The sequence below is a fragment of the Cyphomyrmex costatus genome, unplaced genomic scaffold (assembly GCF_001594065.2).
Source record: "Cyphomyrmex costatus isolate MS0001 unplaced genomic scaffold, Ccosl1.0 scaffold302, whole genome shotgun sequence".
In the NCBI taxonomy this organism is placed as follows: domain Eukaryota; kingdom Metazoa; phylum Arthropoda; class Insecta; order Hymenoptera; family Formicidae; genus Cyphomyrmex; species Cyphomyrmex costatus.
Genome location: NW_017277148.1, coordinates 1,836,833 through 1,856,267, shown reverse-complemented (window position 1 = coordinate 1,856,267; position 19,435 = coordinate 1,836,833). Strand labels below are relative to the sequence as shown.

The window sequence follows — 19,435 nt, the reverse complement described above, 5'->3', positions numbered from 1 at the left end:
TTACTAAGAATACAGCACATAAATAATATCCACAATTTATTACACTAATATTGCGCATGATTCCGAATCGCTATAATGACAATTTTTTTCAGTTGCATTTTTGACTCCAAAGTAACGCTCGAACCTCCTTAAAAAAATGTAATTTTTTAAAATAAAATATAAAGTAAAGATGTTACTCTTTATCGTAAAGATATTTCCCTGTCATCACTGATTGGAAATGGTTTTTTAATTTAGGAAACAGGTATGAGAAGAATTAGCTTTTTTCATTAAAAATTTTATAGAACTATCTAAAAAGAGTAAGCACCTATATATCTGCGATTATACCTTTCATCCGTGAGAAAAATTCCAGACGTTATTTCGACTGACTATCGCCGGAAAGGGCTAAGGCGTTTTATGCGGGTGCATTACGCTTGTGAGTGCATCGTCGATCTCGCAAGGTCAGTGTACCGGAATAAGTCGCTCTTTTTTTAGGACCACGCGCGAATGTATCGTTTTCTGTGCTCGAAAGGCTCTGGCTTCTGGCTGTCCCAGCTGAAGTCACTTAATACGTTTCGAGGAGGGATTAGGTGTCGTGTTCCGTCGGTTCTAACCGTATAATATAGGCTTGCAAACCAGCGGAGCATCTGCTACCGAGCCATGGGCCCTCGACTTCGGTCCCTCCGAGGGACTCGAGGTCTCGACTTCTCGAGACAGGAGAGGCCGCTAGGGAGAAAGACTGAGAGGAGATTGGAAACACCAAGAGAATGAGTGGGAGAGTGAGAGAGGAGAGAGAGAGAGGGGATTATTCTGCGCGGACGCTTAAACGGGTTGCAAATGTGGGCGTGTATCGGCCACGATACGACGAAAATAGACACAGAAATGACATAGTGGTGGGTTAATTCAATACGTATCGCTACAGCTAACGCGATTCAGTTGTCAAGAAATCAATTGTCAAGAGTTTTTAAATAAGTATTCAATAGGTACTTGGTATTAAAATGTCATATCCATGCACGTTCGAAAGTACTGATTTAAACCTTGACCTGTCTGGACAATAAAAACTGACAAAATTGTCGCATATGCTGTTTCTGAATTTTTATTTGACTTAGAAAATACGCCATATACTATGTGTATAAATTATGTTAAATTTAAGAAAATATTATAAAAGTAATGCAATAGTCTGATGTAAATTTTAATGAATTTAAAATTAACTACATATATTTAATTATATTTAATCTGAATTTCGCAAGCGCTTTTAAACTTTTGTATTATTTGATCAAACGGATTCATTCGTTGCAAAAAGATATCGATATTCAATTAAATTAGAAACCCATATATACAAATAATTAATATTAATAATTTCCCGTGGGATAATAATTTAATGCTCAATTAAGAATTTAATTTCGTGTTTATTAGTTAAATAGATATCGGAATTTGAACTAAATAGATGGCTGCACATTCTTTTAGAAGAAACTTAATATGCTTTTTCTTAAAATACACAGTCTTAATGTAAACTTTTTCAAGCTGCTCCGACTTTATTAATAATTATTAAGTCCATAATTTGATTTTTTCGGCCATTTTACCAAGTTTAGATGTAATATTATAAAAGAACAAATATTAATTTAATGTGCTCCAAAGTAATCCCCTTCACTCTTCACACATTTTCGCCATTTTGCAGGCAGCTGTCAGATTCCGCTTCGGAAAAAAGATAGTTAAGTCGATGTATTCTATAATGCTTCTTTCGACTTCTTCGAGAGACTTGAACTGGGAATCAACCAGATGATGTTGGAAGGTCCGAAAAAGATGGTATATATAACCCATAGAAGTCCGGAGGATATACCGCGTGAGAAAGAATTTCCTCAAATCGGAGATGACTTCTATCGTTGATTTTGCCATGTGCGGCCGCGCACATTGTCTTGCAGCAAAACCACTTTTCTTCTTCCAGCGCCAGTAAACGGTCTTTTTACTTCGAGGATGTCATTTACTCGAAGCAGTTGCTGTTGATAACACTCAGCAGTAACCGTTTTCCCAGGTTGGAGCAGCTCATAGTAAACAACGCCCTTCTGATTCAACCAAATACAGCAATACCTTTTTGCTGTAAATGTTTGATTTTGCGGTGCTGGTTGATAGTTGACCTGGATTTGAACCCAAGATTTTCGTCTCTTTGGGTTATCATAGACAACCCAAATTTTTTTCATTACAAGTTAATATTTTATGTAGAAAGTCTTTTTTTTTAACTTGGACAACTTTGGCAGATAGCCGTGTTGTGGCGTTTCTTCTTGTTTTCAGGCGTTAGCACTTGTGGAACCCAACGATCCTCCTTTTGAATTCTATACCAAGTTTCCACAAACGTTTCGAAATGGCTTGTTGGCCTACCGCAAGTGCATTCGCAAGCTCTGATTGCGTTTGACAAGGATTTCGTCCAAAAGCTGTTCCAATTCCTCATCTTCCACTTTCTTCGATTGACCTGGGCGTTTTCATCCTCTAAATTGAAATTGCTATCACAAAATCTTTGAAAACCACTTTTTACATACACTGTACGGCACAGAGTTTTCGCCTAAAGCTGAGCGAATCATTTCTTAAGTTTCTATTTTTCTTCAGCTGGAACGCGAAAAGGAGGCAGTGCCTCAAATTTTGCTCTTTAAACGGCACAGCTTTCAATTAACTATTTTTTGAAGTTAGATTTTTAAAAGTTAGATACCGACACTTATTAATCTTTATTTTAAAGCTTCAAAGCGACAGTATGGCGAGAAAAAGAATCAAATTTGAATAAATGCTGTAGTCGATTAAATACAGGGGCCAAGACTTAAGTTGTAGACCAAATACAAGAGTTCAAGAGTTCTGATTTAATTTTAACGAATAAATTCAAACCTGTTTGAAGATCATGATCTTCGAAACTTTTGTTTACGAAGAATTTGATTCCATCGTCGATAGGTGATCTCAAGATTTGTTCGCGTGTTTATGGTAGCTTGTTTCAAATTTGAATTGGATCCTCGTATACGCGTATCGCGGTATCAAGAGATTGCAAACTCCTGCGCGACCTGTATTGCGGGCGGTTGCCGGAGGATGCGGGACCCGGTACGTTGTTATAGAAACAGTTGCTGCGCGGTGTGGATTGAGTTCTTGAAAACACTCTGTGGTATTGTCTTGTTGCGAGTACGTGGTTTCCGCACAAAGCACTTGGCAGCTCGCGTCGTTGGACGAAGGGACGAACGTGAATTTATTATCGTTTCGTATGATTGCGAGAAATTCGCATACTATTAACGCAACAGTTGGCGAAATAGCGGAATGAGTTGCTCTTAGAAGTCTTTACAACATACTTGTAACAACGTAAAAGAATAATAAGTAGGAAAGAGAAGGCGAATAACAGTAAAAGAAGCCGAGCAACATGCAAACTAGATGAAACTGAGCAAATACCATAATTTTCAGAGATGTGGACGCGCGCACTTCCGACGTGTTTTGTAGATTGGTGTAATTATATATATGTGAGCCGAGATTAATTTACGTAGCCGAGAGAATATTATTTAAATCTACTCTGAAAGAATCAAATGCATACATTTTCCTACCTTTATTTATTTTCGTAAAAAATTAATGTTTACTCATTTCTAACAAAATAGTGATATAAGCTTTTGCAACATAGTGTAGGTATAAAATATTCTGTTACCTCTTTTTTTATTCAAATATTGTAATGTTCCAAAGAAATAATTACATTATCCTATATTTTCAATTAATTATTTGTTAGGTTAATTACGCTTGAATTATTATTGAGTTTAATTAAAAACACGTTTTAAATAATTCGTGCACCATTAATTGCGTTTTAACTCTTATCACTGTTTTTCATTTGTCATATTATAATTATCACTCAAATTATTAATCAACAAAATTTTCGATTATTTGAAAGCCTGTATTACATTTGATTCGCTGATATTTAAATTTTGTATTTACTGACATTTTTCGTATGTCTTATCTAACAGAAGATAACGGTCAAATATATAAGTCTCTGTGTTTTATTTCGCATAATATTAGAGCACGGAGGTAATATCGTGTCCAATATTGCCGTTTACGTTACAACCGCCCTACGTCACAAAGACAGTTATGTTCGCACATTTCTTTTTTCAGTACGACCGTCGGAGCGGTTTCAAACTTAAACGAGCCGCGGCTGACCTCACATCCGGTTCTCTTGGGGCGTGAATAGAATCAAATGGAACGGAGGGTTACTAAATGACAATGGTCAACTCGTACGCGCCGGTTCTTATTTCCGGTACACGCGGACATTGTTCATCGCATCCTGCACAGTGTATGACAACCAAAGGAGCGTTGTCCGTCATACTTTATCGCACAGTTCGATCACTTTGAATAACAATGTTTTCTTAAAGCATACTTAATCGAGATACGACTTTTGTATCAAGTAATTTAATTTTAATAAAAACTTTCCTAAATTAAATTTTCTCTCTCACAATCTGCATTTACTTCACATGTTTTATTCTCAATCAGATCGTTTTATTTCAATCGAATTTTGAAAAGAATAAAATGATAAAAAATGTTGATTATTATTCTTTATAATTATTCACATTTTACGTTATAAATGTAAAACCTCTTCTGTAATAAATATAAAATGTTAATATGTGTATCTTTTTTTAATATATCATTTCTACAAACTGTCTTAAACAGCTAATTTTATTTTGTATTCAATTCCCTTCCAATTTTAATTGAGATATAATCGAAACAAATATAATAATAAGCTTATAAAATGTGGAAACATTATCATTCATATTGTTCAATTTGCACTGTTATACATGCGGCTTTATCTTTATCTTTGGAATTACGGTGTTTCCTCTTTTCTGGAGTATTATCATAATACTGAAATTGTAAGCGCTTCGTGCAATGCGGATTTTATACGAATGATAACAATAGTGCTACCGTAATTGAATATAAAGCGCAAGATTAAGATAGTCGCATTTCGAAAAGATATATGAGATCGTATTAGATTCCACGAGAGCCGTTCGCTATTTATATCATATTACGTATAGTAGCATTAAAGTAAAATTTATGTAATTGCGATAAGGAAATTTTTGTGAAATACAATTAATACGGTTGTCACTATTATATATTTTTAATAAAGTAAATCAACATACCATTTTTATGATTGAGTAATAAGTTAAAAAATAAGTTACAAATATATATTAAAATATATAATAAAAATTAATACGATGCTGTTTAATTCTTCGAAATTTTTTCAACATTCATATTTTTCGAATTAAAACAAGATACAAATGTAACGTTAAAATAAATTTTATTTCGAATTTTATCGAAATATATATATTTTCCCCTAATATATTTCTTGAAATTTCTTTTTAACTTTAAATATATATAAGGTATATTTTATTTATTTTTAATTTTATTATAATTAATATGTTTTATAATATATTTCTTTAAATTTTTTTAAGAATTAAATTAAATGATAAACGTGTGCTTATTGTGAAACACTCGATACACTTCACAACAAGTTATATATGTTAGGAATTGACTGTGTTAAATGCACGTTACGATCATGTATAGGGAGTGTTCGATCGAAAATAAAATTAAGGTTAATTTGCTGCGTTGCTTCCGATACGTAACACGGGTCATGAGCTTTTGTGCGAGGTACGTTAATGACGTTATATGAGGTCTTTCTCACGTTGCGGCCGACGTGCGTGTAATTGCACGCGAATATATAAATGTCGTCATAGTGTCACAGGATGCGCGTGTAAATTGTCCACGCGTAATGAATTTACAGCTCTGGCTGTTCAAATTCCAAATGCTGCAATGATTGAAAATGGATGCAAAATCCCTGGAACCGCTTAAACGCGAGCATTAGCCATCGTGGCCTCATTATCGTTATGTTAATTCATCTGTTTCAATGAATTCATAGATGCATATTTGTCACATACACAAAATGTTGCAAATATAGCGCACCTTATCATCTATTATTAATCAAAAGAATTGTCCATTAATCCAGATATTAGACAAACTTTCCTCATAATATAAATAGATATAATAATTTAAATAGCAATTATAAGATAATAATAAATTTATATTAATAATTATATAATATTTAAATAATAAAATAAGTTAATATATATTTAAATAATAAAATAAGTTAAGCGTAACAAATTCTTGTGACATAACGAATGCATGAAGAAAAAAATCGATTTTTTAATATTGGGGGGTTAGTGGCCCCCAAAGACATAATTTTCGTGTATCTTTTGAACTAAGGGTGAGCAAACGAAAATTCCAACATTCGTGAGCATTCGTGAGCAAACGATGAGCAAACGAATGCATGAAGAAAAAAATCGATTTTTTAACATTGGGGGGGCCAGCTTCACACGGGTTCATTGTAAATAATCTATTTCTTAAATAAAAGAAATGTGAAAATTTTTAAGTTAAATGACACACATATCCTAATATTTTGTTACCTTTTATTGTTACTACTATACTTCTATCTACATTTTCTTCATAAAAACTTCATAGTATTTTATTTCTCGAGCGGAGTTTTTATGTTCACCTATTATAATTAATTTTTCATGACTAACAGTTTTTTTTTGTGATTTGTTTCCAGTTGGCACCAATACTGATGCTCTAGTAAAGGTATCTGGTGTACTGAGAGAAAGAGAGAGGATAGAGAGCGGGAGAGTAGTACAAACAGAGCAGGATGTGGCGTGCACAAGTCATCGTCTTCCTATTGGCAATTACTTCCGTCACCTATGCCAAGGTAGCCGTGTTGCCGCACGATGTCTACCCCGGTTACGAGGTAACGCAATTCCGGCGCGACGCAAGTCGCGCCTCCAATTTCCGTCTTTTGGAGACCGGTTTCTCCAAGTACTTCACTGTGTTGGGTAACGGCCTGGTGATGACGACGTCGGACCTGACGCCGTTGGTGGATCGCTCTGTGAACCTGATCGTTCTGGAGGAACTGGCCAACGGTACGCAGACCCACGACCTTCATCTCTACGTCATCAATCGCCGAAACATGCTAACTTTCTCGCATGACCGTCTGGGTGAGGGTGAAGTACCGGAGAATTCACCGATTGGAACGAGGATAGACGGTTTTCCAGTTTTGCGGGCACGTGGCAGCTTTCCGGTTCATTATAAGATCCTGCCGGATGATAACGGAGAACGTCCTTTCGCTCTACGAGAGACTGAATCTAGCGACAGCGGCTTCAATCTCACCCTGAAGAACCAAATGCAGGGCGTCAGAGTGGTCACTGCGAAACCCCTGGATCGCGAGATTCGTGGTGTCTATACTGTCGTGATACACGCGTCGGATGGTAATTTTATCAGCACTTCGAAGATCAGTGGTATCGTTCACGTGCTGGATCAGAACGACAACAGTCCAATCTTCGAACGCGAGCTGTACATTTTCGAGATTAGACCAACGAATTTGGACATCTTGCGCAAAGATAACATAGCGCAACCCGGCTGGAAAAGGTTCTCCACTGTGGGCAAAGTCACGGCCAAGGACGCCGACGGGGACAAGGTCGCGTACAAGTTGGTCACGCCTAGTAGCCTACTGATCGTCGTACCACAGACCGGCGAATTGTTACTGACCGGCGAGCCGGAAGTCAATCCGGAGCAGGATAGCGAATGCGAGTTGATCGTTGAAGCGCACGACCTACACACGCCGAGCCGCAGCACTGAGAAACCGGCCAAGGTTATCGTGAGGTTCCTCACCTCAGAGCCGGACGATCCACCGGAAGTGCATCGTATAGAGAAGAGAAGGGTCACTAGAGCAGTGCGACCGACAAAGAAAGTCGACTTCACAGAAGCGGACGGAAATATCGAGGGCAAGATCGCGTTTTATCTAGAGAAGGAAAACGAGAAGGAGACCTACAAAATAAGAGATGAGAATAAGTGGGTCACCGTGGGCGCCAATGGTTCTGTGATGGTTAAACAGAAATGGGACTATGAGGAATTGGGCCCAGAGAAGACCATCGACTTTTGGGTTACTATTACGAACACAGGTACAGGTACTATCACAAAGAATTTTTCAAATTTTATCTGTGTCCTTCCGATCTTGATGTCAATTTTTAGTCAAAAAGTGTTTCTGCATAAATTTTAATCCGTTTGATTTTATCGCTTTGGAAAAGATATATTTTCTGAAAAATATTTATTTTGCTTTTAAATTTTATATTATATAATTTTATAGCATTTAAATGCAAAAATCTTTTTATAATTTTTATATTGTTTAATTAATTTTTGCTTCGGTATTTTCTGCATGTATAGAGCCGTGCGTGCGATATCCACCCGGTGTCCCGTGTCCATATTACGATGGTAAAATTTTATTTCGATAAGTATTGCATAATAATAGTCTCAACTGACACATTTCATGGCCCATTCTTGTACACACGCTTTTCTATAATTCATGCTCTATCATTGGGACTCTGTTTAGGGTGTGGTATCTCTCGTTTCATGTACTTAGGTAATTTCGAGTGTGCATGCGAAGAACGATTTTGCTGAACGTCTAAAAATTTAGCTAGATATAAATCTGAAAATAAAATTATTTGGATGGTTCAAACAAAATTATTTTCGAATTTGTATCTAGGTAAATTCTTAGATCATCAAAACTATTCTTTTTCTTGTATGGTTAAGAACAAGTTAGCAAGATAACAAATATATTGTACTTTGCAGAAATTTACGAGATTAAATATATATATATATGGCAACAAATATTTAAGAATATGCCTCTTATGTTTTCTTTTTATTTGCTTCTAATATCCATATTTTGATTCGTGTTAATTACTTGATAGATATAAAATGTGCATATATAATTTTAATATACAAATAATAAGGGATTTATATACTTTACCTACATATTATAAATCAAAATTATGTAATTGTAATTTGTTATAAAATATTTATTGCCATATCTATCTGCTGTATCTCGGGAAAAATATTTTCCGCAAGTATATATTACTAATAATAATTGTAACTCTCTTTTCTTTTCTTGCATCATCGGTTTCCAAAGGATTTCAATGTAAGTATCAATCCCTATTTCATCCACTTTATTATATATTAAACACTTAAATTAAACATTACTGTAAAATTGCTTTCAAATTACATTTTCATGTTTCTCAAAAGACTTGTAGAAGTGCATTCTTATTACTCATGCTTTGAGTAGCATTTTATATATTACAAAATAAATTTCTGTTTATTATTCAGCGCTGCCACGAACGCCATTTGTGTACGAAAAACTAGGAATATATAAAGTATATATATATATATATACATACACACACAATATATATTTGTACAGAAAAGAACATCGAAAGAGAAATATTGTTGAGTTCTAGTTGAAACTCTCATTTTAGAAAGAAAATAACTACAGGCAATTTAAAAGAAAGCATATACTAAGTAATTAAATTGCTTTCCAACAACATATTTCCTTACAAAATCTAATTTAGTATCTCTCACGTAAAGCATAATAAAAGAATATAACATGATTTACTTTCGTTGTGTGGTTAAATACAGATTCGCATTGAGGTTATTAATCTTCAGAGTGTTCCATTAAAAAATAAGCACTGAAACAGCGTTGCAATAAAGATTAAAATTTCGCAACACGCAAGTGGCGTACCCGCAACGCTGCTCTACATTGTTAATGCATTCGCGTGGCTGTTACGTGTACGCGATAATCGATGTGACGTTATAGATACCGACAATCAGCGCGTCATCATCAACATGAAGGATGTGAATGACGAGCCTCCGTATTTCATTAATCGGCCACTACCGATGCAAACGGTCGTCCAGCTGAACGCACCGCCGAACACTCACGTGTTCACCCTTCAAGCCAGGGATCCTGACACCGACCACAACATCCATTATTTCATCGTGCGAGATCGAAGTACGTAATGTCTCTCAATCCGGATTCGATATCTCGAACATTAACTTGTACGTTTCGCGTATCGCTGATAATATATATAATAAAGAACGAGATTAATCTCGATAAAATAATAAATTAAATGCATGAGGAATACGTAAACTTTTTAGGAACTCGATAACTCATTTAAACAATATTTAAGCAATAGTGACGTAAATTGTTTTTCAACTATACTTGAAAAACTAGATGGGAAAGAGAAATAATTTCCAATATATCCATATAGTACGTACATACATTAAAACAAAATTTAATAAATCTTTACTTTAACAAATAATTGATAATTTCACGAAAGAAAAGTTTAACACGAAAATATGCAATTGAAAACATTTTATTATGAAATATTCATTCTAGTTTTATATCCACGTTCGTATGTTATACTGTTTACCTTATTGATATATCAATACATATATTAATTTTAAGTTTGTAAATATAATAATTATCATAAAACGTTTGTTATAATAATCCAGTCTTATCAATTAATCTTGTGTAAAAATATTCTATTACATATCAATAAAAAATAATTAATAGAAACCGTGTTTTCTTAATAGTTTTATAATACAAAGATTTTTATATATGTTTGTAATTATACGTATAAATTATTATATTGTACGTACATTTCATTATCTTATTGCAAGGAAAATTTAATTTTCATATCGGTAAAAAATATATAAAAGCTTGCTTTTGATAAATGCTACATTGCTACCAACCAATTAGAAAAAGCAGCTGTCTCGTTTGTATAAGTAAACTATTAATTGAGAATTCGGTACTAAATTTTTCATTAAACGGGAGAATATTCAATTGTCAATTGAACGTTTTATTAATTATAAGAGAAATATATGTTGAATTTAACAAACGTCACATAGGAACATATAGAAAGATCGCAGTATGGCCTAATTATTAATCTACATGCATTGCATCGGCGGCGTAAAGTTGTGCATTATTTTCATCGAAAATGCACCTGATGATTACAACATCGATCTATAGTATTATATTCCGAAATTTATAAGTTCATATAATAATGACGCCATTACGCCGAGTTTCTCTATGCATAATAATATGCTTCGATATCATGAGCAATTTTTATTTCGCGACATCAATATAAAGTATAAATCCATTCCGTATTATTAATGCAATGCATTCAGTATAATGAAGTGACAAATAAATATGATGACATTTAAAATCTACTTTTTTTTTATTTGCTTCTCGGCAAATGTCAACTTTTATAGATTTACTTACTATTTTAATCGCGAGAAATTTAATTTATTATAATTTAAATTCTAATCCTAAATAATAAATAAGAACTAGGAATCATATAATAATATGATTACAATGCAATCAATATTGGTGCATTGCAAGATTTTTATTGGCGGAACTAACAGAGATAACGTTAGAATCCTAACTGATTCCTTTAGTTAATTAATTAATTAATCACATTGCACACACACAGCTGGCGGTCGCTTTGAGGTCGACGAGAGATCAGGAGTAGTACGTACTCGAGGTACCGACCTCTTCCAGTTGGATATGGAGTATGTCCTTTATGTGAAAGCTGAGGATCAAAACGGTCGTATTGACGAGAGGCGTTTCCAGTCGACTCCTGAGGAAAGACTATCGATCGTCGGTGGAAAACGCGCACCGCAGTTCTATATGACGGCGTACGAGGCTGAGATACCGGAAAACCAGAAGAAAGACTCAGAGTTAGTTCGCAAGTCTATTCTAAGAATCAATTAATTCTTTCAGTTTGTGTTTACTAAAAGATCAGCCTAAATTTTTTTTTTACGATAATGCATGAAAAGAGTAGTTTTACTGAAGTATCTAAAAATTTACAAATTTGAAAATAATATTTTGTTAAACTGTCAAAATAATTATCAACGCTTAATTGAACGCCGCAAAAAGTTTTAATATTCTAGTAACCAGTTTAGGCGTCCTGTATAATTATTTTGATGGTTTAAACAAAATTATTTTTATATCTATTGTATATAAACGAAATTTTTAGATATTTCGTAAAATTGTTTTTCTCCGTCTTGATTGCATCGTAAATTATTACTCTCATAAATTTTGTAATAATGATATTTATAAAAATATAATTAACTCTCTGGAGCTGACGGTGAGTCTATTGATGCAATTATATTTTTTTATATTTCCGTTTAATTATATTTTTATTATACTACGTCTACAAATTCTAATTGTTGTTATTAAAATAAACTTAGTATTCATTTACACATTTCCTCTTTTGTATAAATTATGCACTGAGATATTTTGTATGTATTATATAACCATAATTTTGTTGATATAAAATTATAATTATTCATACGCAACATTTCTCTCAGTGTGTCATTTTGGTTCCCTGAAATTAATTAATACCTTTTAGTTAACATAAATAAATGGGTTTCACAAACCCAGCGTCAGCAATTATGTTACAGATTTTGACGTCAGCTCTGCAGGGATAAAAATAATAATAAAAGAATATTTAATCTTTCTAAAATTAGTCATTTACAGAATACAAGCAAGTTTATATTTTGTTTGCTATTTTTATAATTACTTTTTCATGTCCAGTTTATGATAACGTTCTTTATTTACTCTCAATGACAATATTTGTATAAGATTGTTTGCATGAATATCGTAACTGTTTAGGCAGCAGCACAGACTTTTACATAACGCATAATGCATAAGCGAATCAACCAATCAGAAACCTTCCTTTCCTCCCATCTCACGGAAAAGAAAAATTTTGATTGGTTGATTTTTTTATGCACTATGCATTATGCGTTATGCAACAGTCTGTGCTGCGATCTTTTGACTTTAGCCCATTTTATTGTTAAAACTGTTTGTCTTCGGGTTAGTTGACTTTTCGAAGTTCTATTTAAATTTGACCAAGCTGCGTGACAAATTGTAATCAAGATTTCTCAAACTTTTTTTCCATATCATAACTCTGCTTTTTCTGATGTATCAAACTTGCGAGGTATGAGTGTCACACGTTCAAACTTTTCAGTATAATATCGGTGAAAGCTAAGTCGTTCGCCGATCGAGAGATACGCTACACGCTGAAAGCACAAGGTCAAGGAGCTGCGGGTACATTCAATATCGGTCCGACTTCTGGAATTGTAAAACTTGCGAAAGAACTGGATTTTGAGGATCTACGGCAGCCTCACATTTATTCTCTAATAGTGACGGCCACGGAGGACTCGGGCGGTTTTTCAACATCAGTCGAGGTAACTAAATTTATGTTTCTTTCGAACTTTGCTGTGTTTTTTTCCGAAGAATATAACAATTCTTTTCTTCAGAAAATGTACCACACGCCAAAATCTGCATACAAACACGATCGTTTCTCTTTACTTTGTTGACTATTTTAAGCTAAATGTCGAATTAATGTTTCACTGTTAATTATCTTAATAACTGTCTAACGATTTTTTTATTTAACTTTTAGCTAACAATTAGGGTATCAGATGTAAACGATAATGCTCCCAAGTTTGAATTGCCGGATTATCAAGCTCACAACGTCGATGAGGATATTCCGTTGGGCACGAATATACTGAAAGTCAAAGCAACTGACGCCGATTCAGGAGCAAACGCGGAAATAGAATATTTAGTATCCGACGATCACTTCAGTGTGGATTCAAACGGTATTATTGTCAACAATAAACAGCTTGATGCGGATAACAATAATGCTTATTATGAATTCATCGTTACTGCTAAGGATAAAGGTATGTCACTTGGAAGAACAAATTGTGCCGATATGCTTGGGATTATAGCGTAACTCTGTATAATTATCAAAAAATATATGTTTTGGCTTAACATTAGAAGTTCCAATATTTCTTACTCACTAAAAGGAGCAAGGGAACAAATTACTATAAAAATAGTAATTAAATAGAGAGAGAGAGAGAAAGCGCAAATATTTGGACACTATAAGGACATAATTACCGAAAAATTAAAAAAATTTCAGAGAATCATCTTTTACACATACAAAATACAATGTTAATCTAAAAAAATAGAAACGATCAATAACGACTGGTACTTCTAATGTTAATCAAGTCATTTTTGTTTTCTTTTTTCATTTGCGGTTAATCGAATTCAATGTACATGTATATTGGAATTTGTAATTTTTATTGCATTTTATCGGATCACATTCGCGAATGATCATTAAAATTCTTCGATATTTCTGTCTCGTTTTAAGAGACTCAAATATCGTAATCGTTGCTCGTGTCATTCGATGATTTGGTATGTGGAAAGAAGAAATCGACCTTCATAGCGTTTCGTCAGCAAGCTGAGGATCATCTTGAGCGGCTAAATCTCACGGATTTGGTTTTCAAACAAGCTCCAAATTCTCGTCTCGCGTCGCACAGGATAAAGCTCACATCTGTAGATGCGAATTCGCGTTATTTGCATATATACAGTGAGAATGCAGGGTGGTTTTCAAACAAGTCGCGGCTTAATTGGAAATAAAACGGTCGAATTGGCACGAATAACACGTGCGCTTTTATTTATTGTGCGTCCATGAATGTATTTCATATCGGAAAATTTGACATCGCAGTAAATACTTCTTAATATGCGTATCACATTCTGGATTCAATTATTTAAGTTACTATTGCTGCGATTCGTATCGTTTAAGTCAATATATTGTTATATGTTCGCGATTTGCGTTGTATTTTAAATACATTAAAAAGTTATGTGTCTCTTAAGTCTAATTCTGTAATATGTACTTTGTGTCCTGTTTTTGTTTTTGTCATTTTTTTTTATACTTCTTGAACTTTTTACTTTTTATTTTATTTCTTCATTTTCTGTCATCCGAGATAAAAGTGACGAACTTCGGAAGAGACACGAGTGTCGGTTCGTGTCTCTAAAGAAGGAAAATAGTAAGAAAAGAGCACATTATAGATTAGGCTTTACAGTTACGTTTTCTGCAAACGTCGCATTACTCTTAATCGCGAACTTAGTTAATTCCGTCGTTAGATTCAAATGTTCAATAAATAATTAAACGAGCGTATTTTTCAGGCGAACCGTCAAAGACTGGCACGGCGACAGTGCGGATATATACAAAAAATAAAAACGACGAAGAGCCGAAGTTCTCCCAGCAGGTTTACACGCCTAACGTCGACGAGAACGCCGGACCGAACACCCTGGTCACCACCGTGGTAGCTTCGGATAAGGACGGCGATAACGTGAGGTTCCGATTTGTCGGTGGGAACACCACGTCGGGACAGTTCGTGATTGAAGAGATCACGGGTGTAATTCGTCTTCACGGGAAAGAAATCTCTTTGGATCGAGACAAATACGAGCTGAATGTCACCGCCTTGGACGACGGCGCGTGTTGTCCAAACGGCGATAAAACCATACACACCAGTACAGCGGTTGTCGTCGTTTTTATAACTGATGTGAACGACAATAAACCGGTCTTCAAGGATTGCGGGATGTATTATCCGAAGGTGGAGGAAGGTGCGCCAAACGGTAGCACAGTTATTAAGGTACAGGCGACTGACGAGGATAAGGGTGTCAATGGACAAGTCAAGTATTCGATCGTGCAGCAGCCTAATCAGAAGGGCACAAAGTTTACCGTTGACGAAGAAACTGGCCAGGTCTTAACGAATAAGGTACAATTAATGATTGTCTTTTACTCATGGCACTTTAATAAACTTTTACACTTAATGTTACATTTTTCAATATTTTATATTTCTATTATTTTTATATTTTTATTTTGATTGTTTTTATTTTTATTTCGTCAACGTAGCTACACAAAACGTATACGTTTACTTCCGAACGTGTTTAATTTGACCTGGAGTAACGTTTGATAAAGCTATAAAATTGCGTTGACTGTATCAGAATGTATCAGCTTTAAAAGATAATACAAATGCAATTCGCGTTGGAGAGTGCATTTAGTATTCCGAACACATTAAAAAACATCTAACAATCGTTAATTCTAGCTCTACTTTTCCATCTTTTGTACGTATCGTAGACCGAACGATAAGCATGCGAGGCACTTAATTCTAATTGCTGTTCGTGCCGCAAATCCATAAAGATTTCTAACAAACAGATATTGCAATAAAATATATCTACTTGTTCTTCTGGTGAGCACATTTGTTGTCATTCTGCTATCAAATTAATAATAAAACTATGGAAAACTATGATTTTATATATATATATATATATATACACACAATTTGACTAAATATCTATAAAAATTTAGATATATACAGAGAGAGAGAGAGAGAGAGAGAAAGATCTGAAAACAATTTTATTGGGCAATCAAAATAATTACGTAGAAAAGTCAAGCATGATGAATAATACTGCAAAAATGGTCTAGCGACCAACAAATGCAATTAGTTATTTTAGACCAATCATTCTTTCTGTGTATCAAAAATAGAGAATATACGATATATTTTTTTTCTGTTAATTGTATTAAATGTGAACAACAAATTGTCGAAAATGTTTGTACTCTAAAAATGTAATAAAATTTGATCAGTTGTTGATTCAATCATATAGTTTATTATTGTTTTCTATAAAAGCAATTCTTTTCTATGGTTTTCGTTTTATCGTGCGACAATTTTCAAAATATTATATTGCAAACTGCTCATAGATATTGTAAATATTAAGATTTCGTTAACGTATTTGCATTTAATAACAAACATGACTGTTATAGGTGTTCGATCGCGAAGGCGACGACGGAAAATTTGTATCTGTCACCGTCAAGGCGACGGATCAGGGTGAGCCCTCGTTGGAAGGTGTTTGCTCATTTACCGTCGAAATAACGGATGTGAACGACAACCCGCCACTGTTTGACCGACAGGTGGGTACACTTAACCCCAAGGCAAGCATTTAGGAAGCCATACGGGTTAGAAACGCAGCAGCAGATGTCCGGAAGTAAGACTGAGCGTGACGAAGCCACCATCAGTGCGTTATGCTTCGATTCACGTAACTCAAGAATATTCGCGAAGTAACTTTGGACTAGTTTTATCGCGTTTGCTCGATCAAAGTACATACATTTTGCTCTACATCGATTTAATATACGTATGGAGAATTTGTATAGTAAACGGAGAACAAGTCCATAATTTGTTAAGTCCACAACACGAAGCCATATCTAAAGTAGATCTCGTAAATTATGGACTCGGCTCATTTCTATTTCAAACTCGTTACATGAATATTTGAAAATTTGAGTTATTATGTTTTCTTAGTCAATAAAATTCCGTTAAAGTAAAATTTGATATTAATTGTAAAAAGAAATGTTTCGTGAGAAACATGACTATATTGCTTAATTTCTGAAACCAATGCAAATATCTAATATAATAAGATACTGATGAATCTGTAAGATTCATTTAATTTATAATACGTTAATTAAAAGGCACTAATTAATTTCACAGAAATTAATAAAATGACATAAATTACATAAAAAAAGGATGAATGTATTTTAATAATAATTTGCAGAAAAAAAAATGAAAAAAATTAAATTGTTTAACATTTTGACAAAGAGATTTATAATTGAATACTAAGTATACCATAATATAAGAATAATAATTTGAATTTGCAAATTTAATGTATAAAGAAAACTAAATTGTTTGATATTTTTGATAAAGAAATTTATAATTAAGTGAGAGACACATTGTTAAGCTTTGAAGGGCTAACTAATTGCAATTATGAATCTAAATATTTTATAATTTTCAATCTTACGATTGCCTAAATTCTAAGCAGAATCGTAAGACTCATAACATATTCTCGTAAGACTATTAAGAACTTTTAAGCCTTTCACTACTTTTACCTTTATACAATAGTTTTAGATAGTTTCTTATTAGCCGTAAGATTTATTAGCTGTAAGAAATTTACGATACAAACGCATAAAATTAGAATATCAGTTATAAATTCTTTCAAGTTTTGTGAAAACAATTTTGGGTCTTGCGATTCTGCTTAGAATTGATCAAATTAGTATTGTATTTTTATACAACAGATGTAACTACGAGTAAATATCAAATGTAACTAATAATCTCACGATATATCTTTAAAAATATCGAATTGACATATCAATCAGATATTGTCGTTTTGCAGAGGTATGTGGAAAACGTGAAGCAGGACGCGAGCATTGGAACAAACATATTAAGAGTGTCGGCATCCGACGAGGATGCTGACAACAACGGTGCAATCGTGTACTCGTTGAGTTCACCCAACAATGAGCAGAATCTGGAGTACTTTGAGATCCAACCAGAATCTGGTTGGATCGTATTAAAGAAACCCCTAGACGTGAGTATCCATATTAAATCGCTGATATACATATCGTCTCTCTTTAGCAGTATGGACAGCATCGTTTTCCTGGAACACACCCACTGTTTCGTGGGCGAGGCTTGCAATTTTTCTTTGCGGCTTGCCAGCTTCTTTTGCTCTCAGATACACTGGATACCTCGGAAAACGAAAGTCTCAGCAATATAAGCATTCCGCGATGTGTTAATAACGCGCGCAATAATCTTTGGTGCTTCAATTAAATATATAATATTGTATTTATTCGCGATATTTTCGAGAATAAAGAATGTCCTGCGGATTCTACTCGTCCCGAACAAGTGCCGCGTGTCCCAGGAATATGTAGGCTATATACGTAGTATATTATATCTATTTATATATACATATATACGTATATATATATGATCTCGTATAAATATAAAACTTGAGTGTACACCTTCTGCCGATATATATTGTACGTTTGCGTTGACTTACGTTATATTTAACACGAATCCGTTTTGTTGCTGAGCGGATAAACTTGTATACTAATATATACGTTTGGTCGGCAATTATTTCTCTCATCACTAATATGCAACGAAATGAGTTTCCTTTTTACGGCACATGTATAGAACTTTTTAATTCCCATTGATATGCACAATGTGTTCACTATGGTAAATACTTAGCTATGCCTGATTTCCTCAAACGCTTCATGTACCTGAATCGATCGACCGTTCGGGCTATTTTTGCAACAAAACACTCTCTCTCTGTCTCTCTCATTCTCTCTATTGAGAACATACTCGCGGCGCGAGTACCTTTTTAAATGATTCCAAACGAAGCCTCTTGTCCAGTTTTTTCATTCACTTTTCATCGAAAATCGGTCGTCGAGTTATGTATAAGCGGTCGAAAAAAAAAAAAAAAAGAAAGAATAAAAAATAACGCGCGCGTACATACTTCTTCTTTTCCGTCCTTCTTTTTCTCTTCACTTCATTTCTTTTGTTCGCCGTCCATTTTGCCCGCGTTTTCCAGTTTTATGCCGCGACGCCAATCATGATTTTCGATCAATTTGGCGAGTTGCAAAATGCCGACGCGTGTGATTTTGAAAAAAAAAAAAAAAACAAAAAAAGACGCGTGCGGATCGGCCCGTACGTGCGTGTGCACGGTCGACCGAACGCGAGCGTGTGCACTTTTCATACTTTTCCCAAAAGTAGCCAAGAAAAGGATATGTGTGATTTTTGTACGTGTTACGCGTTGTGGAGAAACGGGAAAAAATGGAAAGAAAAGATGCGAAACAATGATAAGAGACATGACAAAAGAGATGGAAACGTTCGGAGGAAACTAATGATCTTTAATTAATCA

General features: G+C 34.3%; 1 protein-coding gene across 1 annotated transcript in view; it reads left to right on the top strand.

Moving 5' to 3' along the window:
- The first annotated feature begins 6,667 nt into the window (after positions 1–6,667).
- Positions 6,668–19,435, top strand: part of LOC108775665 (neural-cadherin) — a 38,753-nt gene continuing 25,985 nt past the window's right edge. Inside the window, exons 1-9 of the mRNA XM_018542105.1 lie at positions 6,668–7,982; positions 8,981–8,989; positions 9,662–9,853; positions 11,337–11,583; positions 12,876–13,095; positions 13,311–13,587; positions 14,876–15,471; positions 16,518–16,664; positions 17,915–18,106. Coding sequence (XP_018397607.1) covers positions 6,668–7,982; positions 8,981–8,989; positions 9,662–9,853; positions 11,337–11,583; positions 12,876–13,095; positions 13,311–13,587; positions 14,876–15,471; positions 16,518–16,664; positions 17,915–18,106 — 3,195 coding nt within the window. The remainder of the gene's footprint in view (positions 7,983–8,980; positions 8,990–9,661; positions 9,854–11,336; positions 11,584–12,875; positions 13,096–13,310; positions 13,588–14,875; positions 15,472–16,517; positions 16,665–17,914; positions 18,107–19,435) is intronic.